At 48.8% G+C, this 25,955-nt stretch overlaps 1 protein-coding gene across 11 annotated transcripts in view; it reads right to left on the reverse strand.

The window, feature by feature from the left end:
• Window positions 1-260: 260 nt before the first annotated feature.
• The window catches only part of C21H20orf96 (chromosome 21 C20orf96 homolog), a 46,604-nt gene continuing 20,909 nt past the window's right edge, over window positions 261-25,955 (reverse strand). Inside the window, exons 1-12 of one of the 11 annotated variants that reach the window (XR_010132318.1) lie at window positions 19,872-20,051; window positions 19,543-19,591; window positions 18,844-18,961; window positions 13,179-13,297; window positions 8,511-8,669; window positions 7,791-7,890; window positions 6,682-6,839; window positions 6,500-6,601; window positions 6,249-6,335; window positions 5,423-5,541; window positions 3,144-4,743; window positions 261-667 (exon numbers count right to left, since the gene is read on the reverse strand). Coding sequence is in view for 9 of the 11 variants with exons in the window: in XM_019017439.4 (XP_018872984.4) it covers window positions 607-667; window positions 5,423-5,541; window positions 6,249-6,419; window positions 6,500-6,601; window positions 6,682-6,839; window positions 7,791-7,890; window positions 8,511-8,669; window positions 13,179-13,297; window positions 18,844-18,961; window positions 19,543-19,591; window positions 19,872-19,891 (1,176 nt within the window). In the remaining 2 variants the exon portion in view is untranslated. Of the gene's footprint in view, window positions 668-3,143; window positions 4,744-5,422; window positions 5,542-6,248; window positions 6,420-6,499; window positions 6,602-6,681; window positions 6,840-7,790; window positions 7,891-8,510; window positions 8,670-13,178; window positions 13,298-14,250; window positions 14,590-18,843; window positions 18,962-19,542; window positions 19,782-19,871; window positions 20,052-25,955 lie in introns of those variants that run through there. The other 10 variants (XR_010132317.1, XM_004061628.5, XM_019017439.4 and 7 more) reach the window with 10 other exon arrangements.

The raw sequence follows: 25,955 nt of genomic DNA on the forward strand, positions 1-25,955 counted from the left end.
CTGTGAGCCCCGACAATGCCCTCAATAGGTCTGGGCACAGATTGGAGAGAAACTGGGCTCCCACTGCACCGGGAGGGAGTGGCCCAGAGCCACTGAGCCATGGAGACTCAGGCAGGGGGTTGCTCCAGCACTTCTTCTGGAGAAGTTTTGAGCCCCAGATGCAGTTAGCACAGTTGCCCGCCCCTTATCATAAGACGAAGTCCGTTCCCACCACATCTTCTGCAAGGCCTAGCTGGGGACCCCGAGACACTGGCAAAAAAGCAAATGTAAATCCAGCTTTATTGGTAAAAAGGGAATAGCAGATTTAATCAGAAATTCCCACCTGGCCCAGCAGCACCAACCAGAAAGAAGGGAAGAAGAGAGGAAAAAACCGCAGGAAGAAAAGAAAGGAGGGAGGGAGGGAGAGGAGGAAGGAAGGAGGAGGGAAGGGAAGGGAAGGGGGGAAGAAGGGAGGGAGGGAGGGAAAGAAAGAGGGAGGAAGGGCAGAGGGAGCAGGGAGACTGTAGATCGGGGTCTGAATGGAGATCCAGTCCTGGAAGTAAATGATCCAAGGCTCCAGGTGCTGGGAAGAGAGCAGGGGGGGAGGGCGGCCCATGGCACTGCCATCTAGAAGGGTAGTGGCTCTTCCACAGGAATGTTGAGGATGACATCCATGTCTGGGGTGCACCTGGTGGGAGGCAGCACAGAAGGCCATGAGAGACCAGAGGTGGCAGTGTGGGAGCACCCGCTCAGAGGAGCCCTGCTCTTTAGAACTCTGGTACGTACTTGGGTTGGGGGGCAATCCCAAAATACAATCTGTGACCTATCTGTGACCTCAAAGCCCAACTGTGCATACACAAGCATACACACACACACACACACACACACACACACACACACACACACACACACGCACATCAAAAATGGAAAAGAAATGAGTTTGGCAGGACGAATGTTCCCCTGACAAGTCTGAGGTCAAGAGGGAGCAGGAACTCAGCTCCGAAATGCTGAGGGTCCTCAAGATGGTCACTGGCTTTGGAGTGAGGATGACAGGTTTGATAACTTTGACCTGTGTCACCTTGAGCAAGATATTTCTACTCTCCCAGCCTCACTCCTTCAGTTGGCACTTAAGTGAAAAGCACTCATTAAGTGCCAGACCCCAGGTGAGCCTCAGTTTCCTCATCTGTCAAATGGGTTTAATATTCTAACCTCAGTCATTGGTGGAAAGATTAAATGAGACCATGCCAGCAGGTAATAAGTGCTCAGTAAATGACAGGCATTATTATTTCCATGAAAGTAGCAAGAGAGATGGATTCCCATCAGCAATATATTCCCCATTGCAGGGACCAGCACAAATATTTAAGAGGCTGAAGGATTACATTCTGTTTCACTCTCTTTTCTCTCTTCCAAGGAGACCATCCTCTCTCATGGTTTCAATAATCTACTGATACACATGAAGTATTTAGGCAGGAAATGTCAGGATACTTGCAATTTACAAATACTATTAAAAAAATGAACATGAAACCAACATGGAAAAAAAAAACAATTTCTAAATCTAGATGGGCAAAACTGGCTATTCATTATATCATTCTCTCTTCTTTATATTTGAAATTTTTCATAATAATAGTAAAAAAAAAAAAAGTTCATCTCTATGCTGGCAACACCTAAATTTCTACTTCCAGCCAATATCTGTCCTCTGAGGTCTACACTCATCTTGTCAATTGCCCACCCAATGACTCCACCTTGGCACCTCATATAAATCAAACTTACTGTCCAAGTCAACTGTATGGTTTTTGTTTTGTTTTGTTTGAGACATGGTCTCACTCGGTCACCCAGGCTGGAATGCAGTGGTGCAATCACAGCTCACTGCAGCCTGGAACTCCTCAATCGATCCTCCTGCCTCCCAAATAGCTGGGACCACAGGCACGTGCCACCACATCTGGCTAATTTTTTTATTTTTTGTAGAGATGGAGGTCTCACTATGTTGTCCCCCTGGTCTCGAACTCCCAGCCTCAAGCGATCCTTCTTCCTCATCCTCCTAAAGCACTGGGATTACAGGTGTAAGCCACCATGCCTGCCTCCAAGTAAACTTTTGACTGTGCCTACATACACATCCCTCACCCCGCCCCAGCCTTCCCAATCTCTGCATTTGACATCACCACCACCCCATTACAAAAGTCAGGAATCCAGGGGTTATTCTTGATACCTCCCTTTCCTGTACTTCCCAAGTCATACAAGTCCTTCTTACTTTCCTAAAGATTTCTCCAATCTATCTATTTCTCCCATTTCTTCTGCCACACTCTTGGCCAGGCCACTTCCCATGTTCCCCTGGACAACTGCCCTCACACCCACTAGAATTCCAGCTGCCATTCTGGCTCCTTGCCAATCTCATCCCCATGCTCTTTTAAGAAAGAGTCTTGCTCTATTACGCAGGCTGGAAGGCAGTAGCACCATCTTGGCTCACTACAACCTCTGCCTCTAGGGCTCAAGCAATCCTCCTGCCTTAGCCTTCACTGTAGCTGGGACTACAGGCGCACACCACCATGCCTGGCTAACTTTTGTATTTTTTGTAGAGATGGGGTTTCACCATGTTGCCCAAGCTGGTCTTGAACTCCTGGGCTCAAGCAATCCTCCCACCTTGGCCTCCCAAAACGCTGAGATTACAGGCATGAGCCACCACACCCAGCCCACCATGCTCTTTTCAAACTGACTTTTTTGGAATACAAATCTGATCATGTGGCTTAAGATCCTTTGCTTCTGGGATCAGGCAGAACATCTGGGCCTATAGGGCACTGCATGGAGGTCCCTAGGGGCTGAGTTGCCCTGCTCCCTTCCCGCCACTCTCCCTGTCACTCTGCATTCCAACCACTCTGGCCTCACTCAGCTCCGTGTCAATGCCAAGTTCCTTCCAACCATAGCTCCTTCACAGCTCAAGGCTCAACATGTGGTTGGTTCATAGAGCAGTAACATAAGCATCACCGGGTAGCTTCTTAGAAATGCAGAATCAGGCTGGGCATGGTGGTTCACACCTGTAATCCCAGCACTTTGGGAGGCCAAGGCAGGCAGATCACTTGAGGTCAGGAGTTTGAGACCAGCCTGGCCAACATGGCAAAACCCCGTTTCTACTAAAAACATAAAAATTAGCCAGGCATGGTGGTACACACCTGTAATCCCAGCTACTCGGGAGGCTGAGACAAGAGAATCACTTGAACCCAGGAGGCGGAGGTTGCAGTGAGCTGAGATGGCGCCAGTGCACTCCAGCCTGGGAGACAGAGCTAGACTCTGTCTCAAGAAAAGAAGAAAGATGGAAGGAAGGAAGGAAGGAAGGAAGGAAGGAAGGAGGGAGGGAGGGAGGGAGGGAGGGAGGGAGGGAGGGAGGGAGGGAGAAAGAAAGAGAAAGAAAGAAAGAAAGAAAGAAAGAAAGAGGAAAGAAAGAAAGAAGAAAAAGAAAGAAAAGAGAGAGAGAAAGAAAGAAAAAGAAAGAACGAAAAAGAAAAGAGAAAGGAAGGAATGAAGGAAGGAAAGAAAAGAAAAGAAAAAAGAAATGCAGATTCATGAGCCCCACTGAGACCTACTGGCTTGGAATCTGCTTTTTAACGCGATCTCCAGGTGTTTCCTGGGCATGTTCCAGTTGGAGAGGCTCTGCTTAACAGTGTGCCATTTCTACTTTTTAGGAGGGAAAATCTGCTTCCTTGCTCCTGGTGTTCCCTTCCACGTGGAAGGGCATCCATGAGTGTATTGCTCCTGGCCTCTCTCTGCCCCTTTATATTCTGCTTTTGGAAAGGGGGTATGACCACCAGAATGGTGAGTGTGAGGAGAGGAAGGGGACACAGGGAGCCCAGTCCCTTTCTCTCTCAGCAGCAAGAAACCCGAAAGGACTCCACTCTTCTCTGCCCCAAGGCCTGGCTCCACGTGGATCCAGCTCCACCATATCGGGTGGTTCAATTTGCCTAATTCTGGGTTCACTATTCAGAGGCCAACACAGTCTCTAAAATCAGCTTTACCAGAATAAAGGTGATAACCTGGCCCACATGCACCTTACCCCTTTCAGTCTCATTCACTGTGTTCAGAGCTCAGGTAAAGACAACAAGTGACTATTTATTACGTCCCCCGGAGACCCTAGCACCACCCCCTAGAATTGCTCTTCCTTCAGCTCCCCCATCAGTCTCTTTCACCTAGTGAATTTCTATGCATCCTTCAAGCCTCAGTTCAAATGTCACATCCTCAGGAAAACCTTCCTTGACTGCCCAGACTTGCTGTCCTAACAGTTGCTTTCTTTTTTCTTTTTTTTTAATTAAAAAAAAATTTTTGTTTAGATGGAGTCTCGCTTTGTCACCCAGAATGGAATGCAGTGGCACAATCTCGGCTGACTGCAACCTCCGCCTTCCAGGTTCAAGCAATTCTCTGCCTCAGCCTCCCGAGTAGCTGGGATTACAGGCACCCGCCACCATGCCCAGCTAGTTTTTGTATTTTTAGTAGAGACAGGGTTTCATCATCTTGGCCAGGCTGGTCTTGAACTCCTGACCTCGTGATCCACCCGCCTTGGCCTCCCAAATTGCTGGGATTACAGGCGTGAACCACTGCACCCAGCTCCTAAGAGTCACTTTCGCAGTGGCATGTACTCTGCTCAGCAGCTCTGGGCTCTGCTGCAACTCCACATTTATTTGTGGCTCATTATCGACTCATGTCCAGTTCCCTCTTTAGTTCCATGAGGGCGGGACCAAGGACTGTTTTCACTCACATGGTGCCTGGCATTCAGAGGCACTTCATAAATCCAATAGTATTTTGTTTTGGGGGCGGGGGGCGGTTTAGAAATAGAAGAAAAGGAAGAAATTGCGATAGGAGAGGAGAAGGAAGGAAAACGACAGGAGGGAGAGACAGATGAAGAAGAAAAATTAAAGAATTTGCAAATGCTAGGCTCTGCCACACATGGTCCTGTGGTGTCATCAAGGAGAGGTATGCCTGGGGGACCCCCAACCCAACCGCAGAGGGCTTGCCCCAAGGAAGGGCAGGCAAAGAATTGGTTTCTGGGGCCCAGAAACCTGCCAAGTGAACAGGACATCCTTCTCTCCTTGTAGAGTGTCTTCCAGGCTATTCTTCCCTGAAGCCAACCACCCCACTCCACTCTGCCTTCCTCAAAAACCCGGAAGTGGAAGGCTGTACCCACTTGGTTGACACATGGGATCTGGGAACTAGAAGGGCCCTTAGAGATTACACCACCCAGCCTGCTGTGTACAGATGGGAATTGGAGGCCTTTGCAGAGATGGGAAAGGTCACCTCTGCCCCTGGTCAGTGGCAGATCCAAGGTGGAAACCCAGGCCCGCCCCTCCCTCCCTGTACAGGGTTCTGCCATCCACACCAGGCTGCCTTCCCCAAGAACAGAGAGCCTCCGTGAGCTCAGAGTGTGGCTGGTTTAAGAGGCAGTGGCAAAAAGATCACATACTTGGGTCTCCGAAGCAGAACATCCTCAAATATGACCTCTCGGGGTTCCCGGGTCTGGGCTTGGAGCTCTTCCACCTCGGCCCTTAATACGGGCATGTTCTCCTCAAACTGGTCAATAAACTGAGAGGAAAGGCACAGCAGGGGAGAAGGGAGAAGCCAAATGGCCCCCAACCAAAGGGAGAAAGGCCAAAATGAACGAGGAGCAAAGCTATCTGGGGAAATGGTATGGGTTCCGTCAGTGGGACTTGCTGGACTCCAGAGAGGGGACTTCCCCATGCAGGGTGCGGCTGGCTCCCAAGTTAGTGACAATATTCAGTGGTGCTGAAACAGGTGAGGGATCATGGAGAATGGAGACAGGTTACAAAGTGGCGGGGAATACTCAATCATGGGAATGAATGGAGGCTGGCAGAGATAGTGAAGGGCATGCACATTAAAAACCAGTGAAGAGGCAAGATAATGAAAATTAATTCAAGAAGGCAGTGATGGTGAAGTTCATTAACACTGATAATGGGTGGTGGGCAGTGACAAGAATCAAGGGGTAAAGATGCACGGTGGTTAATGGCTGAATAGGTGATGTTTGGTGATGGTTGTAAATGGGTCATTAGCCAGCAATGCTGGCTAATGAGGCAAGGCCTAGGTCAGTGCCAATCGCCTTCCCAGATGAAAGACAAGTGACAGTAATGGCACCAGCAAGGAGGGAGGCCAACACCAGAGTCAGAGACCTCCTGAGCGCCAGATCAGGAGAAGCCTGACTCATTCCCACAGGCCGTGGGGACTGCCCATCCACTGCTTCCCTACAGGGACCACCACCTTCCTTGCCCACGCACTTCTCTGAACCTTTGCATGCATTTCAGGAAGTCCTGGCTTTCCCACATCTTCTGTAGGAGAGCCTCTTCACAGGGACGCTGGGTTTCCTGTGGAGGGAGAAGAGGCCTGGCCCCCAGGTGCCTCTTCCTGGGCAGCAGAACATGGTAGAGACCGACGGGGCTGCAGTGGGCCTGGAGGCAGAGGATGGGGAAGAGGGCGGGGTGGGGGTGAGACCTGGATCCCCGCTCCCACACGGCAACTGGCTACTCACCGCCACCACAGAACTCAGAATTTTTTTCTTCTTCTTCTGAATCTTGTCGGACAAGGATTCCAGGACCTTTCTGCGCATCTCACTGAGGTCATCCAGCTCATCCTGGGAGCCAGCAGAAGGGTGTTGGCCGCCAGTCCTACCTCCCACACAGTCTGGTGGGAGAGGGGCAGGGGCTCCCCTACCTGCTGGCTGTCCTTAACCTGCTGCAGCTGGCGCATAAGAGTGGAGATCTGGACAGACTTGATGGAATACTCATGGTCCATGTAAGTGCTCAGGAAGTTCACTTCCTCCTGGGTCTTCTCAATCTTGGCATTCAGCTGCTCTGCCTGTTGCTCAAGATCTGGGGAGGGGTTAGGGAGGTCAGCAGGGACAGGAGGCAAGACCTTCCCTCAAGCACCTGGGCCCCAGGAGGCCCCAGGAGGCAAGGTCTCCTTGGCCAGTAACTGGGGTCAGGGCTGAGGCGAGCTCACACAGGGCTGGGAGGTGGTTAAAAGTTAAGGCTCTAGAGGGTTTTCCACCCCTGCAGGAGAAGAGGCAATGCTGGGTAGGAAAAAGGAAGGGAATTGGTGCACGATCCCTAGACTAGTGCCCACTCTGCCACTGACTTGTGGTGTGGCCCTCGCCAAGACTGTCCCTCTCCAGACTTCAGTCTCTCCAAAGACACACTCAAGGAAGTGAGACCAGGCAGGATGGGGTGACAGTGGCTCCCAAGACACAACCCATGGCAGGATTAAGACAAAGTCTATCCTGTCTCCTCCAGAGAGAGATCCCCAATGTCTGGGGTTGACTGATCCACCACCCCTCTGCTCAGCAGGTGTGTAGTCTGCTCAGGGAAAAGGAACCACAGGCCAGGCAGGATGGAAGCCAGGAGACCTAGGTTCTAGCCCAGCCACTGACTCCCAGAAGGACCTTGGCAGGAAACAGAGCCAGGCTAGGATTGGATTCTGGCTCCTAGCTATATATAACCTTCCACAAGCTACTGCACCTCTCTTAGCCTCGGTTTCCTCATCTGTAAAATGGGAGGACAGCTTCCCTGCCTCCAAGTAGTTGCAGTGACTGAGTGTGTGCCTGTAACAATGCAGACATTGGTAGAGACCCAGATACGGGGCCTGGAAAGAGCTAAGTGTTGGGTAACTATGCTATTCGCTCTGTATCTTAGCCTTCCCATCTGCCAAGAAGAGAGCCGATGGGGCTGAGGGTTTCTGAATGGCAAGTACAAGGTGAATGCTCTGCTGCTGACCTCCCCAAGGTGCCAGGGGGGAGGGTCAAGGAATTTGCCAAGGATTCTTACAGCTCATCTTGCATTTCTTCTTTTCTTCCCACTCCTGAAGCTCAGATTTCAATTGCTGCAGCCTCTTCTCGTTTGAGTACTCCAAGATGTCGATGACGGTCTGCGGGAGTGGTGGAGTCAACTCACCCACAGGCTCTGCTGGCTCTCAGAGGCGGCCACCCAGCACTTCCTCAGAGGAGTCCCCAATCCCAACCTCACTCCCAGAAACCTGACCAGAGGCTAATCGGGACAATAACAGTGTCCACCCATAGGGTTGTTGTAAGGACTATATAAACACATACAGATCGCTTGCTATTACACGTAGAGGTGTTTGCAGATGCTGTTGCTGGTAGCAGCGACCTCTGTCGCACCGGTACAACATGTGCCAGGTGAACCCCCTCTGGGACCGGTGCTATGGTGCCGCATTTCACAGAGCTCGGGGAGGCAAAGTTAACTAAAAGTCTCCCGGCCAGTGAGTGCTGGCGCGTTGGGATGAAACCCATCTCGGGCCTCTTGCAAAGCCCAGGTGAGGGGAGTGAAGGGTGAAGAAACGCGTCTTCCAGTTGGAGGAAGCACCACGTGCAGTGGGCGGGGAAAGGCGGGAGAGGGCGCGCGAGTGCGCGGAGGGAGGGAAGGAGGGAGGGAAGGAGGGAGGGAGGGAAGGAGGGAGGGAGGGAAGGAGGGAGGGCGGGCGGATGCCGCGGGCACGGCCGGCGCCGAGGGCAGAGGCGCGGGTCTCACCGCCAGGATGTCCCGCTGCTGCAGCAGGGCCCGCACGTTCACGGTCGTGCTGTTCTCCACGTCCCGGATGGTCTCGATCAGCTCCTCGCTGAGCTTGGTGAGGAAGTTCTCACGGCTTTGGAGCTCTCGCAGAGCCGCCCTCCCGTTCCTGAGCAACGTCTGCGGGCGGAGGGAAGAGTAGCGAGGCGGCGCTGCGCCCTGCCCGGCCTGAGCCCCGGAAAGCCTGTGGACCGCCGCCCCAGCCCCGCCAGACGCCCGCCCCCGTGCGGCCTCCTGCTGGTAAACGCGGCCCTCCCCATTGTCTGCGCCGCCCGGGAGCTCCGGGACTCTCATCCGTTCGGAAACGCACGTGTACCCATCATTTCACATCCCTGAGGTGCGGGTGCATCTTACAATTGGTGGCGTGTCACCAACTAATCAACAGATATATTATTAGTGGGTAAATAAAGATGTGCCTTCATATCAATGGCTTCTCAGAATCAATGAAATATAGAAATAATAATAAGGGCCGGGCGGGGTGGCTCATGTCTATAATCCCAGCACTTTGGGAGGCCAAGGTGGGCCGATCACGAGGTCAAGAGTTCGAGACCACCCTGACCAACATGGTGAAACCCCGTCTCCACTAAAAATACAAAAATTAGCCGAGCGTGGTGGCGCATGCCTGTAATCCCAGCTACTGGGGGAGGCTGAGGCAGGAGAATCGCTTGAACCTGGGAGGCGGAGGTTGCAGTGAGCGAGATCGCGCCACTGCACTCCAGCCTGGGCGACAGGGGAAGATTCCTGTCCCAATAATAATAATAATAATAATAATAATAATAATAATAATAAACGCCCCAGGTAGGTTAAGAAGGTGGCAGAGCGACCGCCATGTCTGGAGGAGAAGCAGGGGAGGCAAAATGGACGATAAACGTCAGCATTTCCTGGCAGACCGCGGAGTCAATGAGTACTCTCATTTCACACAACAGCCCCCTGCGGAACAAGGAAGGTCTGAGGGTTAAGTGACTCCCCTAAGGTTACACCCAGCAGGTGCATAAAACCTACAGTAACAATAACAATAACAATTGTTGAGGGCCCTGTACATGCCAGGCCAGGTGCCGTGCCTTGCTCTGCGGGTTGCACATGGTATCTGTTCACCCTCCAACAGCTTTATGTTTACTAACTCTATTTTGCTGATAAATGGAGGCTCAGAGAGTTTCATGACTTGCCCAGTGTCACACAGTCAAGAAGTGGCAGGGCTGGAACTGGAAAGCCAGACTTCTGAATCCCAATGTCTGTCTTTCCGTTATGCTAAAACAAGAACTGAGTAGCCTTAAAACTGCAAGGCATGGCTGAACCACGTAGTGACTAAGACTTGGATGTTGAACCTAGACACACCTTGGTTCAAATCCCAGCTCAGCCACTTACCATCTAAGAGAATCTGGGCAAGTTAGTTAATGTCTCAGAGCCTCCTTATACTCATTCTTAAAGGTAAGGAAACTAGTATCTGTTTTAGAGAACTGCCGTAAAATATAAATGAGATTGGACAGGTGCAGTGACTCACGCCTGTAACCCCAACACTTTGCGAGGCCCAGATGGGAGGATCACTCAAGGCCAGGAGTTCAAGACCAGCCTGGGCAACATAGTGAGACCTCATTTCTACAAAAAGTAAACAAAATTAGCTGGGTGTGGTGGTGTACACCTACAGTCCTAGCTACTCAGGAGTCTGAGGTGGGAGGAATGTTTGAGCCCAGAAGATCGAGGCTGCAGTAAGTCGAGATTATGCCACCACACTCCAGCCCGGGTAACACAGCAAGAACTTGTCTCTAAAAGTAAATAAATAAATAAATAAATACAATTTTAAAAAATTAAAATGTTCGCTGGGCATGGTGGTGTGCACCTATAGTCCTAGCTACTTGGGAGGCTGAGGCAGGGGGATCTCTTGAGCCCAGGAGTTTACGGCTGCAGTGAGCTATGACTGTGCCATTTCACTTCAGCCTGGGTGACAGAGCAAGACCCTGTCTTTAAAAAAAACAAAGAATAAATAAATGAGATGAAATTCACAATCAAGCCACTTAGTGAGAGTGCACTCATGTGCACTCAGTGAACAATAGCTGATACCACTGTCTCTGGCTCTAACCCTCTACCCCTGCCATAAATATTTGCTCTTTTATTTGTTCCTGTACTTCCTCATTTCTCCGTCCTTTACTAAAAACTACCCCTTCCTAGCCCTCAGCTCCTTTATTTCTCATATAACAGTAATCATGCCGACGTATTGAGTGCTTGCCATGTGGCTGATACCGTGCTAAGCACTTCATACGCACTGCAGCCCATCAGCACGTCACCCTCACAGCAAGACTAAGAGATGGGCACTATTATTAGGCCAACTTTATAAAAGTGGACAGCAGTCAGGCACAGTGGTTCACACCTGTAATCCCAGCACTTTGGAAGAGCAAGGTGGAAGGACTACTTGAGCCCAGGAGTTAGAGCCCTGGGCAACAAAGGGAGATCCCATCTCTACAAAAATTAGCTGGGCATGATAGTGCATGTCTATAGTCCCAACTACTCCGAGAGGCTGAGGCGGGAGGATCACCTGGGCTCGGAAGGTCCAGGCTGCAGTGAGCCATGATCATGCCACCGCGCTCCAGCCTGGATGACACAGCGAGACCCTGTCTCAATCAATCAATGTGGACACCAAGGATTAAATTCAGTAACTTATTCAAGGTCACACATAGCAGAGCTGTCATCCTTGAAGTCTTGCCTCCTAGCCACTCCACTATCTTGTCTCCACATCTCCAGACCAAAATACCTAGAAGTATCTTGTGAAAAATGTTATTCTCCGAGTCCTGGGCCCACTGAAACAGCAGCACTAGGGTCTCAGTTCAAATGTCACCCACCTTAGCAGCCTCTCGTTAGCACCTAAGCAATTACTGCCACACTCTCCTCCGTGCCTCCAGCCCCCTAACCTTATTCTTAGGCTTCTCTTTAGCTCTTATCATCATTTCAAATATCTTTCTCTTGTTGATTGTCAGTCTCCCCCATACAATAGAATGGAAGTCCCCTAAGATCAGAGGTCACATTACTGGTGAACCCTCATACTCAGAATAGAACCTGGCACATGGTAGGTGCTCAATCAATATTTGTTGATTCATTAAATGAATGAAAGATTGCAAGAGACAGTATTAAGAACTGGACTGGTTAGGAGCACAAGTTTTAGAGCCAAATTGTCCACGTTCAGCTTCTACATCAATCAAAAACACCTAAAGTTTTTGTAAATTTATCCTAACCCTCTAAAGTTAGGATAAAAATAACAGCAATGGCTGGATGCGGTGGCTCACACCTATAATCCCAGCACTTTGGGAGGCCAGGGCGGGCAGATCACCTAAGGTCAGGAGTTGGAGACCAGCCTGGCCAATATGGTGAAACCCCATCTCTACTAACAATACAAAAAATTAGCTGGGCGTGGTGGTGGGCATCTGTAATCCCAGGTACTCCGGAGGCTGAGGCAGGAGACTCACTCAAACCTGGGAGGTGGAGGTTGCAGTGACCTGAGATCTTGCCACTGCACTCCAGCCTGGGTGACAGAGTGAAACTCTGTCTCAAAAAAAAGGTTTTTTAAAACTAAGAGAAATGTGAGTTCCTCCTTTAAGAATACTGGGCTACCTCTAAACCATTTTGCAAGATAAAAGGTTAAAGGGGAGAAAAAGGTTTCAAAGCAAATTATATTTTCCCTTGTTCTTTATATAGTAGTCATTGTTCATTGAGCTATTAAAAATTTTCTTGAAGAATTGTTCTATAGTATTTTGTAGTCTTTATAATACTTAGTATTTTAGTTTCTGCTATGTATGCTAAGGACTTGTCTTCCTTTAGGCATTTCAAATACTTTGAAACATTGTTCAGATAATTACAGAAGCCATAAAACAATGTATAGCGAGGAAATTAATTACCTACAATTGTAGCGATTGATGTGAAAATTTTCATTGTCAGTTTCTAAGGCTTGCTTCAAAGTACACCGTAAGAAAATTTAATTTACTGGAATTTTTTTTTTTTTGAGATGAAGTCTCACTCTGTCTCCCAGGCTGGAGTGCAGTGGCACCATCTCAGCTCACTGCAACCTCTGCCTCCCAGGTTCAAGCCGGTCTCCTGCCTCAGCCTCCCGAGTAGCTGGGACTACAGGTGTGTGCTACCACACCCAGCTAATTTTTGTAGTTTGAGTAGAAACGGGGTTTCACCATGTTGGCCAGGCTGGTCTCGAACTCCTGACCTCAAATGATCCACCCACCTAGACCTCCCAAAGTGCTGGGATTATAGGCATGAGCCACCACACCCGGCCAAGTTGCTGGAAATTTTAAGATAAATAAGCCACTAGATCGTGTTCCTAATGCAACAAAATAACAAGCAATTCTGATTATTTCTTGAGTCTTAAACAGAACAGCAAATGCTTTGTTTAACTGGCTTTGACCCCTGATCCTGCCATTTCCTGGCTGTGTGACCTGGTGCATGTCATTTATCTCCCTGCGCCTCAGTTTCCCGGTTTGTAAAATAGGAACAAGGATAAGCGTGCTCACACAGTTCCTGTGAGGAAGAAATGAGTCAAGTCTGGCACCCACAAAGTTCTCAGCACATGTTTGCTACAGCCATCATCCCCGTCTCTGTCCTGGGCCCAGTGTCCAGGGAAGATGTGCCTCATACCTTCATTAACCAGATTTTGGCATGCATCTTCCCAGGGTCCAACTTCTGCCTTCTATGTAGTTCTCTTGGATTCTTCGGCTGGCAGCTTGTCACCACCGTAGTGGGCTTGGAGTGAAACACTAGGGGTAGACAGGAAAGGACAGGGAGAGAGTGAGGGTCCAGGAAGGCCTGAGGCCAGGTTCCCAGGAGTGCACCATTAATGAGAGGAGGGCCAGACGCCAGCTCCACCCTCTGACTGCCTTATAATGTGACACTAGACTGAGGGTGAAATTCACGCCCTTCACTAAGCTCCCAGGACATACTCTGGGCCTCTACATAAGGGAGGGACAAGCCCAGGTGAAAGCAGTAACTATGGACATGGACAGAGGGGAGGGCAGGGCAGCCAGGAACCCTGCTCTCAAATGTCCAGTCAGAAAGAGAGTCGGGAACTCCCACTCCTTGTGTCTTTCCAGTAGCTACTGCAGCACAGGACAGCAGAAAGACCAGAGTCTGGCAGGCCTGAATCCAAATCCCTGCTGTCCCACCAACCTGGCTGGCAGAAGGCCTGATGGGGTAGGGGTTAAGAACAAGAACTAATGAGCCAGACAGTCCAAGTTTAAATCCAGGCTCTTGGCCAGGCATGGCGGCTCACACCTGTAATCTCAACACTTTGGGAGGCCAAGGCGGGCGGATCACCTGTGGTCAACAGTTCAAGATCAGCCTGGCCAACATGGTGAAACCCTGTCTCTATTAAAAATACAAAAAATGAGATGGACATGATGGTGGGCGCCTGTAATCCCAGCTACTTGGGAGGCTGAGGCAAGAGAATTGTTTGAACTCGGGAGGCGGAGGTTGCAGTGGTACGAGATCGCGCCACTGCACTCCAGCCTGGGTGACAGAGACTCTATCTCAAAAAATATATATAATCATAAAAATAAATTTTTAAAAATTCCAGGTTCTGCCTTCTACTAGCTGCGTGACCTTGAGCAAGTCAAATGACCTCTGTGTCCCTCCATTCGTCCACCTATAAAATGGGAATAATCATCACGCCCACCTCATAGAGTCTTCCTGAAGATGAAAGAAGTTACTATACCTTAAAGGTGTTTGGAATAGTGCCTGATGCATATTCAGTGCTGGATACACATTACCAGTTGTTACTCTTACTTCTAGTGACCTGAGAAGTGGGACCACAACACCAGACGAAGGCACAGCAGCTATGCAAAACTCCAGCTGGCTGTCTCTGAAACACTCTAAGAGCTGTGGTTCTGCCAGATAAGAGTATAGGCATTTGGGGGGCATATTCTTAGAATCCCTGTTTCCTCTCTGCCTGTCGTGCAATGACATGAGACATATCACCCAGGTGGATCCAGCTGTACTCTCAGTCCCCACCAAAATCCCTGCTTCAGGTACAACCCAGCTCATCTGGGAAAGATACTAATCTCTTTAATAGATCAATGAACTTCATCCTGAGAAATGCTGGCATTAACTATGGAGATGATTAAGTAAATTAATTTTGTGTTTAATTTATAAATTACCTGTATATATCCGGTTTTTAGTTGTATTGTATAAGAGATAGAATGATTAATAGGTTAATCTTGTGATTCTAATTTTAAAGTTAATAGATTAATCTTGTGATTCTAATTTTAAAAGTGTAAGTGGGATTTTGATTTAGATTTAAGTTGAAAGGTTTAAGACACTCTTATTAAATATGTATAAATAACTTTTATTACTTAAGAGAACATAAGATTTTTTTTGAGAAGGAGTCTTGCTCCGTTGCCCAGGCTAGTGTTCAATGGTGAGATCTTGGCTCACTGCTAGTTCTGCCTCCCAGATTCAAGCAATTCTCCTGCCTCAGCCTCCTGAATAGCTGGGATAACAGGTGCCCGCCACCAGACCCAGCTAATTTTTTAATTTTTAGTAGAGATGGGGTTTTGCCATGTTGGCCAGGCTGGTCCTAACCTCAGGGGATCCACCTGCCTCAGCCTCCCAAAGTGCTGGGATTACAGGTGTGAGCCACCGCGCCCAGCCAGATTACTCATATTTAGAAGTTTAAGTATTAGATATACAAGAATTATGTAAATACCCAATGGTTTTTGTTAATCAGACAAGTGAACCATTTGAAAATGAAAATGAATACGTTAAATTTTAAGATGTGGCTTAAAAGGTTTAGGAGAATTTAATTAACCAAGTTCCAAAACCCTCTTACAAGTGTTTATAAAAATTGTAAGATTCTTAAGTTGAATTTAAATGCTTAAGGAAGATTTGCAGTTTTAATAATGAGTATTTATTTTCATTATTGGTAGTAGCCCTAATTTATCTTTTTTTAAATTAAATCTTTTATTACAAGATAGTTCAGATTCACAAGCAGTTTTAAGAAATAATACGGAGGGGCTGGCCGTGGTGGCTCATGCCTGTAATCCCAGCACTTTGGGAGGCTGAGGCATGTGGATCACCTGAGGTTAGGAGTTCAAGATCAGCCTGGCGAACATGGTGAAACCCCATCTCTACTAAAAATACAAAATTTAGCCAGGTGTGGTGGTGCACGCCTGTAATCCCAGCTACTTGGGAGGCTGAGGCAGGGGAATCGCTTGAACCCAGGAGTTGGAGGTTACAGTGAGCTGAGATCACACCACTGTACTCCAGCCTGGGTAAGAGAGACAGAGAGAGAGAGACTCTGTCTGAAAAAAAGGAAAGGAAAGGAGAGGAGAGGAGAGGGGAGGGGAGGGGAGAGGAAAAGAAAAAGAAAGGAAAGGAAAGGAAACAGAGGTAGTCTATGTACCCTTTACCCAGTTTCTCCCAGTGGCAACATCCTGCAAAAGTACAGTACAATGTCACAACCAGGATATTGACATTAAGATGAGCAAGATATAGGACTTTCCCATAACCACAAGGATCCTGCCTGTCGCCTTCTACAACCACACCCACTTCCCTCCCCTTACCACCCTCCTCACAACTCTGTCCCTAACTCCTGCAATCACTAATCTGCTCTCCATTTCTATACTTTTGTGATCCCCAGAAGGTTATATAAATGGAATCATCCAGTATGTAACTGTTGGGATTGGCTTTTTTTTACTTGGCATAATTCTCTGGAGATTCATCCAAGTTGTTGAACATATCAGTAGTTCTTTCCTGTTTATTGCTGTGTAGTTTTCCACGGTATGGAGGCACCATAGGTTGTTTAAACATTCACCCATTGAGGGACTTCAAGGTTGTTTCCAGTTTTGAGGTATTATGAACGAGGCTGCTATGAACATTCACATACTGGCTTTTGTGTGAATATAAGTTTTCATTTCTCTGGAATAAATGCCCAAGAGTAAAACTGCTGGGTCGGATTACTAGGAAGTGCATGTTTCATGTTGTTAGAAACGGCCACACTCGTTTCCAGAGAGGCTGCATCATTTTACCTTCCCACCAGCAATTGCGCACAATCTGATTTCTCCTCTTTGCTAGCATTTGGTGTTATCACTATTTTTTTATTTTAGCCATTTCGATAGGTGTGCAGTGATATCTCACTGTGGCTTAATTTGCATTGCCCCAATGGCTAATGATGTTGAACATCTTTTTAATGTGCTTATTTGACATCTGTATATCTGCTTTGGTGAAATGTCTCTTCATGTCTTTTTCCCATTGCCTAACTGAATTGTCTGTTTCACTGTTGAGTTTTTACTGTTACTGATATATTCTACATAGTAGTCCTTTGTCAGATACATGGTTTGCAAATATTTTCTCCAAGTCCATAGCTTGTCTTTTCATCCTCTTAAAAAGGTCTTTCATAAGGCCAGGTGCAGTGGCTCTCACCTATAATCCCAGCACTTTGGGAGGCTGAGGCGGGCAGATTACTTGAGGTCACAAGTTCGAGACCAGCCTGTCTCTACTAAAAATACAAAAATTAGCTAGGCATGGTGGCACACGCCTGCAGTCCCAGCTACTTGGGAGGCTAAGGCAGGAGAATCGCTTGAACCCGGGAGACAAAGTTTGCAGTGAGCTGAGATCGCGCCACTGCACTCTGGCCTGAGCAACAAAGCGAGACTCCTTCTCAAAAAAGAAAAAAAAAAAAAAAAGTCTTTCACAGAACAAAATTTTTAATTTTGATGCAGTCCAATTCATCTATTTTTCTTTTATGGGTCAAGCTTTTGGTGTGATACCTAAGAACTCTTCACTTGGCCCTAGGCCCCAAAGATTTTTCTCTCCTGTTTTCTTCTAAAAGTTTTTCAGTTTCACATTTTACATTTAATTTCTATTTTATTTTATCTTTGAGCTACTTTTTATATTCGTTGTTAAATCATTTCTTTCTTTTTCTTTTTCTTTTTTTTTTTTTTTTTTTGCCTATGGGTGTCCAATTGCTCCAGCGCCACCCATGGAAAAGGCTTTCTTCCTCCACTGAATTGTTTTTCCACTTTCTGAAAAACCCATTGGGAATATTGGTATGGATTTATTCCCTTTTCCTCACTGGGAAGTGTTGGCGGTGTCCAGCAGGTAGCTGATCCTTCATTCCCTGCTTGGTGGTGCTGATTCCCCAACTGGGATAGTGCTGGCAGGGATGAGTGGGGAGGTCATCTTCTAACCCCCACCTGGCAGAAGACAGTGCTCTGACTCTCTCTCTAGGGTAGTGTCAACAGAGTCTAGCAGTGACAACATTTCATGAAGTGTCATGAGGTGGGACTCATCACCTCTGGGCTTCACTCCCCTCCCCCAGCCTACCTATGTCAGTAGAGCCTGGTGGGAGCCTGAGCCTCTATCCCCACCCAGCATCAGTGAGGTAAAATAAGGTAGTGAGATGCAGGGCAACTTGGCATTCTACTCTCCCATCTCCTTTCTGTGTTTCAGTGTTGCCCACAGGGGAGCTGATCTAACATTACTTACTCAGAGGCAATGAGGTGGTATGAGTGATTTTATACATAGGTGTATACACAAGTATGCTAGATTGTCTATGAAGTTCATTTCAGGATACCAAAGAAATATTACAAAATATTTGTTATTAATTCTCACAACAATCCTAGGTGGTATTAGTGTCCCCATTTCACAAATGAGAAAACCAAGGCTCAGAGAGATGAATGATTTTTCCAAGTGAGTAAATGGCAGAGCCAAAATCTGACCCCATGTCTGCCTGAGCCTGACCCAAGGCCTCGGAACTCCCCTGTAAAGCATGATAATGATGTGGCAGAGTTTATTCTATGATTTCACCAAACCTTGTTTTCTTTTCCTCCTGGAAAAACAGATGGACTACATTTCCCACCTTCCCTTGTGGTTAGCAGAGGTCATGTGGCTAAATTATGGCCCCTGAAACATGAGTAGGAGTAACATTTGTCACTTCAAATCTGGACCCCCCCCCAAAAAAAATGCCCACCTAATTGTCCATGTTCTTGTTCTCTCTCTTCCCTCTATGCCAGCTGGATGCAAAAGTATCCAGCAGAAGACTTCAAGACCTTACAAAATATCAGACCCACAAGGTCAAAGGAACCTGGATCCCTGAATGACCATGTGGAACAGAATCCCTCCTTCCTCAGATCCACAAATGTACTGTGGCATAAATGAGATATAAACTTCTATATCAATACTTGCAATTTGGGCATTGTTTATTACATCAGTTAGCCTACCCTAATATAAGTGGTGTCACCAAGAGCCAAAAGCAGCCACTCTATCCTGCCTCCAACCCCCACACCAGCTCCCAGGTGCCTCCGCCCACCTGGTTGGACCCTAGTCAAAGTCTTCATTTTGCTTGTATAAAGGCTGTTGGCTTGTTGGACTGGAGGCAGAGTAGATGGCTTGGTTTCCTGCTTGGACTGCTGCCATGGAACATAATCCTACAAAATATACAATCAGTCACATAGCACCATGAGTTTATATCCCAGCTCTACCCTTTTCAGATATCTGTGACCCCAAGCAAGTGACTTGACCTCTCTGAGCCTCAATTTTCTCATCTGTAAAGTGGATCTAATAATAAAACCTACTTCTGTGGATTGGCGCAAGAATTCTGAGAGATATTTATGAAGCATGTGGTAAGTGCTCCATAAATGTTAGCTATCACTTTTTTTAATCAGCCAGCCAGAATTTACTAAGCACATCCAGGCTGTGAGGTGCTAAGAACTGTGAGAAACAGAAGGCATGGAAAAGACGCAAACATCCACCCTCAGGAAACCAGAGCAGCAATCAGATGAATAAGAGAGCAGCATAATATACCCTTACATTCTGATAAGACAGTGAGAGGAGAAAAATGAGGTTCTGAGGCTTGCTCTGGGTCCCACAGCAAAGTGTGACCCGGCTGGGACTGGAATTCGGGTCTCCAGCCTATATCCGCGGAGCAGTCACGACCGTGAGAGTGGAGAGCAGGTGGACTGCAGGGCCAGCGAGCCTCCCACCCCAGCCCTAGTCCCCCAAGACTCACCGGAACCTGGAACTCCTGGACTATGGAGTGAGTCCCAGAGTGCTTGGGTCTGGAAAGAGTTGGGAAGGGAAAGAACTTCCATTATCCCCAGCCCAAGGGGCAGCAAGCAGCAATTCGAAACAGGATTGGAGTCTCGAACCAGAAACTGCAGTTTACCGGGGACAATAGCCCCGCGGGAGTGGGGCGGGGCCAAGGAGATGTGGGCGGGGAGAGGACGGGGGTCAGAAGACCGAGGGCCGACCTCAAGGCGAGGGCGGGACAGCGGCGGGGTGTGAAGTACGCATGCATATTCCGCCTTTCTTCCAATTTTTTTTTTTTTTTTTACCTACTTTTGTAAGACATGCGCCATTGGGGAAAATGGAAGAGAAGTTGCGAGTCTGTGAGACCCTGATCTTCTAGTATAACTACTCGGCTTTTCCAGCTTCCTTGTCTCAGTGTAGATCGCGCGGTAACCCAGGCCACTCAGAAGTCCCGAGACCCGGTGCTTTCGCCAGCGTCTCGGTCTCCAGGGAAACGCGACGCCGCCTACGGAGCGCCTGAAGGGACTAACCTCTCAAGGCAAAATCTAGTTCGGCCCGCTTTTCAATTTTCAAATTCCCTTCAGTTTGCTCTGCCCATAATCCTAAAATATTATATCATATTTCTCCACTCTCATCAAACTTCCACCATTTCCTTCGCCATCTTCACTCTTGGCTAATGAGTTTGCCTCCAATTTTACTAAGAAAATTGTGGGAATCAGTAAACCCACAAGTTCACGGCATCATTTACTCGCCTACTTGCCTCCCTCCTGTAACTACGTATAAACTGCCTACTAGGACCAGTTCCTACATTTATGCACCGAATCCTATCCTCTCACGTTTTCTCAAAGATATTGGCCGAGCAGTTCTCCGTTTTTTCCTCCTCTTTTCTCTCTCCTTTGTATCATCAGTATACCAACATATTTTTAAATTTCTTCTATTTAAAAAGATTGTCCACAGCCGGACACGGTGGCTCATGCATATAAGCATGAGAGCACTTTGGGAGGCCAGAGGTGGGAAGATCGCTTGAGCCAGAAAGGTCCAGTCTGCAGTGAGCCACGATCCAGCCACTGCATTCCAGCCTGGTTGACAGAGCAAGACCCTATCTCTAAGTAAATCAAACAAACAAACCACTTCCCCTCCAGCCAGCTCCCATTTCTGCTTCATTTTAAAGCAAAACAAAACTCCTAGAGAGGTTTGCCTACTCTGTTTCCCATTTTTTTCCCTCCTTTCAATCAGGCTTTCACTCTCCACTGAAACTGCCCTCGTCAACATCATTGGTGACCTCCACTTTGCTAAACCCCATGGTCACTTCTAGGTCCTCCCTTTATTTGGCCTGTCTGCAGCATTTGACACAACAGATCACTCCCTCCCCTGAAACACTTTCTTAACTTAGTATCCAGGAAACCACTCTTGAGTTGCTTCCTGCCTCCTTTTCAGTCTCCTTTGCTGGTTCCTCCTCTTCTCCCTTTATCATTGTAGTATCCCAGGACTCAGTCCCAGCCCCCTCCCTTCCAGTCTCATGGTTTTGAATACCATCCGTACCCAGATGCCTCTCAGACTCACGTCTCCATCCTCCCCCTGAATTCCAGCCATATACATCCAACTGCCTGCTTGGGCCCCTTATAAGCAACTCTAATGTGCAATATTTTTCCAGAAACATTTTTCCCGAACTCAAAATGGGGCAACTCTCTTCTTGGAATCATCCTTAACTCATCTCTTATCCCACATCCATCAGCAGATCCTGTTGCAATAACTTCAACGTATATCTGGAATAGGACCACACATAAACACACACACACCCCTTTTTCCTTTTGTACCCCAACTAAAGCACTAGTTCCCACCCTTGCCCTACACCAATTCTATCTCTACACACCAGATTTGCTAGATAGAGCACGGATTTAAAAGTGAATTCCAGTTTAAAAGATAATTGGGAGGGAGCAATAATTTTAAATCACTTAAACTTCAATAGGGGAATATTGCTATAGAATACCATGTCAGAGCTCCCAACCTTTTCTGCCTCTTAAAAATCACATGAGAATGTGTTTAAATGCACTGTGGTAAATAGAAGCAGCTGCTAGGATAAAAAGCAATTAGCCCAGGTACTCTGGCTATTCAGGCCCCTCCTGGCTGACCCTAGAGCTGAGGGAATCACTGTGTTGGGTACCCTCATTTGCAGAGCACACCATATGACAGCACTCTTGCTGGGCAACTCTGTACCAGGAAACCATTAAAAAGTAAAAGATAGCTCCCTCTCCCTCTCCCTCTCCCTCTCCCTCTCCCTCTCCCTCTCCCTCTCCCCACGGTCTCCCTCTCCCGCTCTTTCCACGGTCTCCCTCTGATGCTGAGCCGAAGCTGGACAGTACTGCTGCCATCTCAGCTCACTGCAACCTCCCTGCCTGATTCTCCTGCCTCAGCCTGCCCAGTGCCTGCGATTGCAGGCGCGCGCCGCCACGCCTGACTGGTTTTCGTATTTTTTTGGTGGAGACGGGGTTTCGCTGTGTTGGCCGGGCTGGTCTCCAGCTCCTAACCGCGAGTGATCGGCCAGCCTCGGCCTCCCGAGGTGCCGGGATTGCAGACGGAGTCTCGTTCACTCGGTGCTCAGTGGTGCCCAGGCTGGAGTGCAGTGGCGTGATCTCGGCCCGCTACAACCACCTCCCAGCCGCCTGCCTTGGCCTCCCAAAGTGCCGAGATTGCAGCCTCTGCCCGGCTGCCGCCCTGTCTGGGAAGTGAGGAGCGTCTCCGCCTGGCCGCCCATCGTCCGGGATGTGAGGAGCCCCTCTGCCTGGCTGCCCAGTCTGGAAAGTGAGGAGCGTCTCTGCCCGACCGCCATCCCATCTAGGAAACGAGGAGCGCCTCTTCCCGGCTGCCATCACATCTGGGAAGTGAGGAGCGTCTCTGCCCGGCCGCCCATCGTCTGAGATGTGGGGAGCACCTCTGCCCTGCCGCCCCGTCCGGGATGTGAGGAGCGTCTCTGCCCGGCCGCCCCGTCTGAGAAGTGAGGAGACCCTCTGCCTGGCAACCGCCCCATCTGAGAAGTGAGGAGCTCCTCCGCCCGGCAGCCGTCCCGCCCCAGAAGTGAGGAGCCCCTCCGCCCAGCAGCCACCCCGTCTGGGAAGTGATGAGCGTCTCCGCCCAGCAGCCACCTCGTCCGGGAGGGAGGTGGGGGGGTCAGCCCCCCGCCCGGCCAGCCGCCCCGTCCGGGAGGGAGGTGGGGGGGTTAGCTCCCCGCCTGGCCAGCCGCCCCGTCCGGGAGGTGAGGGGCGCCTCTGCCCGGCCGCCCCTACTGGGAAGTGAGGAGCCCCTCTGCCCGGCCAGCCGCCCCGTCCGGGAGGGAGGTGGGGGGGTCAGCCCACCGCCCAGCCTGCCGCCCTGTCCGGGAGGGAGGTGGGGGGTCAGCCCCCCGCCTGGCCAGCCGCCCCGTCCGGGAGGGAAGTGGGGGTTCAGCCCCCCACCTGGCCAGCCGCCCCATCCGGGAGGTGAGGGGCGCCTCTGCCCGGCCGCCCCTACTGGGAAGTGAGGAGCCCCTCTGCCCGGCCACCACCCCGTCTGGGAGGTGTACCTAACAGCTCATTGAGAACGGGCCATGATGACAATGGCGGTTTTGTGGAATGGAAAGGGGGGAAAGGTGGGGAAAAGATTGAGAAATCGGATGGTTGCCGTGTCTGTGTAGAAAGAGGTAGACATGGGAGACTTTTCAATTTGTTCTGTACTAAGAAAAAATTCTTCCGCCTTGGGATCCTGTTGATCTGTGACCCTACCCCCAACCCTGTGCTCTCTGAAACTGTGCTGTATCCACTCAGGGTTGAATGGATTAAGGGCGGTGCAAGATGTGCTTTGTTAAACAGATGCTTGAAGGCAGCATGCTCGTTAAGAGTCATCACCACTCCCTAATCTCAAGTACCCAGGGACACAAACACTGCGGAAGGCCGCAGGGTCCTCTGCCTAGGAAAACCAGAGAACTTTGTTCACTTGTTTATCTGCTGACCTTCCCTCCACTATTGTCCTGTAACCCTGCCAAATCCCCCTCTGCGAGAAACACCCAAGAATGATCAATAAAAAATAAAAAATAAATAAAATAAAAAAAAAAGTAAAAGATAAAGGCCGGGCACCGTGGCTCATGCCTGTAATCTCAGCACTTTGGGAGGCCGAGGCAGATGGATCACCTGAGGTCAGAAGTTCGAGACCAGCCTGGCCAACATGATGAAACCCCATCTCTACTAAAAATACAAAATAGGATTAGCCAGGCGTGGTGGCGGGTGCCTGTAATCCCAGCTACTTGGGAGGTTGAGGCAGGAGAATTACTTGAAGCAGGGAGGCTGATGTTGCAGTGAGCCAAGATCACGCCACTGCACTCCAACCTGGACAACAATAATGAAACTCCATCTCAAAAAAAAAAAAAAAGTAAAAGATAGGAATACATGACAGATCCAGGTAGTGACTTACTCAACAGCCATTCCTCCCCGTCATCGCAGCTATTGGATCCTGGTCTTGTCCATGTATGCACTTGCCTTAACGGAGGCAGGCCCCAGGTCCAGCCTAGCCCCAGTCCCAGCTCCAATAGTCATGACTGTCTGAGGCTGGACTTGGTGGGCCAATTTCCCTTTCCAGTTAGAGGTCTAGTCATAGATACATGATGAAAGTCTGGCTAAGGAGACAGGATGAGAAATCTACTCAAAGGCTTTCGGGAAAGGTTTTCATCACACTTTTAAAAAAAGGCATTGCAGAAAAACATCCCTTCATCTGCTGGTAGACATTGTCATATCTGTGTGGGATTCCTGGAATCGCGGAACTGTAGGGGAGTTGGCCAAAGAGGATATACTGTGAATGGTAGAGAGGAAAATGTAAAAACCTTCTTCCTTGATAGCACTGTTGAGCCATTAAATTAACCAACCCTAGCCTGGCACAATAGTATGTGCCTGTAATACCAGCTACTTGGGAAGCTGACACAGGAGCATCGCTTGAGGCCAGGCATTTGAGATCAGTCTGGGCAACATAGTGAGACCACATCTCAGAAAAAAAAAAATTGTTTTAATTAGCCAGATGTGATGATGTGCACCTGTAGTCTCAGCTACTTGGGAGGCTGTGGTGGGAGGATTGCTTGAGCCCATGAGTTTGAGACTGCAGTGAGCTATGATTGTGCCACTGCACGCCAGTCTGGGCAACAGAGTAAGATTCTGTCTCTAAAAGAAATTAATTAATTAAATGAACCTTTCACCTATCTAGAAATTACTTGAGATTAAATAAGAAATCACATTACTGGGTGAGCAAATTTGAGTTGCGTTTTCCAGTACTTGCAGACCAAAAGCATTTTACTGAACCCTACGTCTGGAGGAACAACAAGACAGAAGGAACCTGGGTGGGTCCCTGACAACCTTGCAGGAGAGAGTCACCTACCTGTCCTTACTGCCTGCCAAATTCCGAGCTGCTTCATCAAAGAGAAATAAACCTCCACCTTGTCTGAGACCCTGTATTTGAGAGTCCCTTTGTTACAGTAGCTTAACCTCTACCTTGATTAATACAAAGAAGAGCTTGGCCCCTGTCAGACAGCCTTCCTCATCAGACATGCTGACCCAGCATGGACACCCACTGAGAGCTGCCTGTGCCCCACATCTCAGGCACTTAACCAGTAATATAACTGCCTCCCACTTCATTTTTTTTTTTTGAGACAGAGTTTCACTCTTGTTGCCCAGACTGGAGTGCAATGGCGTGATCTTGGCTCACCACAACCTCTGCCTCCCGGGTTCAAGTGATTCTCCTGCCTCAGCCTCTCGAGTAGCTGGGATTACAGGCATGCACCACCACAACCAGCTAATTTTGTATTTTTAGTAGAGACGGGGTTTCTCCATGTTGCTCAAGCTGGTCTCGAACTCCTAACTTCAGGTGACCTGCCCGCCTTGGCCTCCCAAAGTGCTGGGATTACAGGTGTGAGCCACCGCACCTGGCCCCACTTCAAATTTTAAAATAAATACACAAAAACATTTGCAAAAATGCTGCCATTTTAATCAAAGCCAAAACACACTTGAGGGGCCACTGACAATCACCTGTAACAAAGCTGTTGGAACTGGGATTGAATCAGATGGGGTCCATTTGCACTTACACCTGTTCAGGTGGCATTTCTGTGTTCACAAACACCTGATGAAACTTCCTGCCCCCAGGATAGGTGGGCAAGACGAGCTGGCCTTTCCTTCCTGCACATGTGAGGTGATAAATGTGATAGAGGGCCTCTCAGGCCTGCTTGGCTCCAGGCTCAGCAATAGCAGCCTGGGCTCTGATTCCATCAACATCTTGCTGAGAGGTGGACTAGGCTGAGCAAGCAGTCTCGGGCTTCCATCCATGTCATTTGATGTGCTGGCTTTGTGGCAAATGTGCACAGCAACCTAAACCCACAATCCC

Source organism: Gorilla gorilla, chromosome 21, assembly GCF_029281585.2.
Source record: "Gorilla gorilla gorilla isolate KB3781 chromosome 21, NHGRI_mGorGor1-v2.1_pri, whole genome shotgun sequence".
In the NCBI taxonomy this organism is placed as follows: domain Eukaryota; kingdom Metazoa; phylum Chordata; class Mammalia; order Primates; family Hominidae; genus Gorilla; species Gorilla gorilla.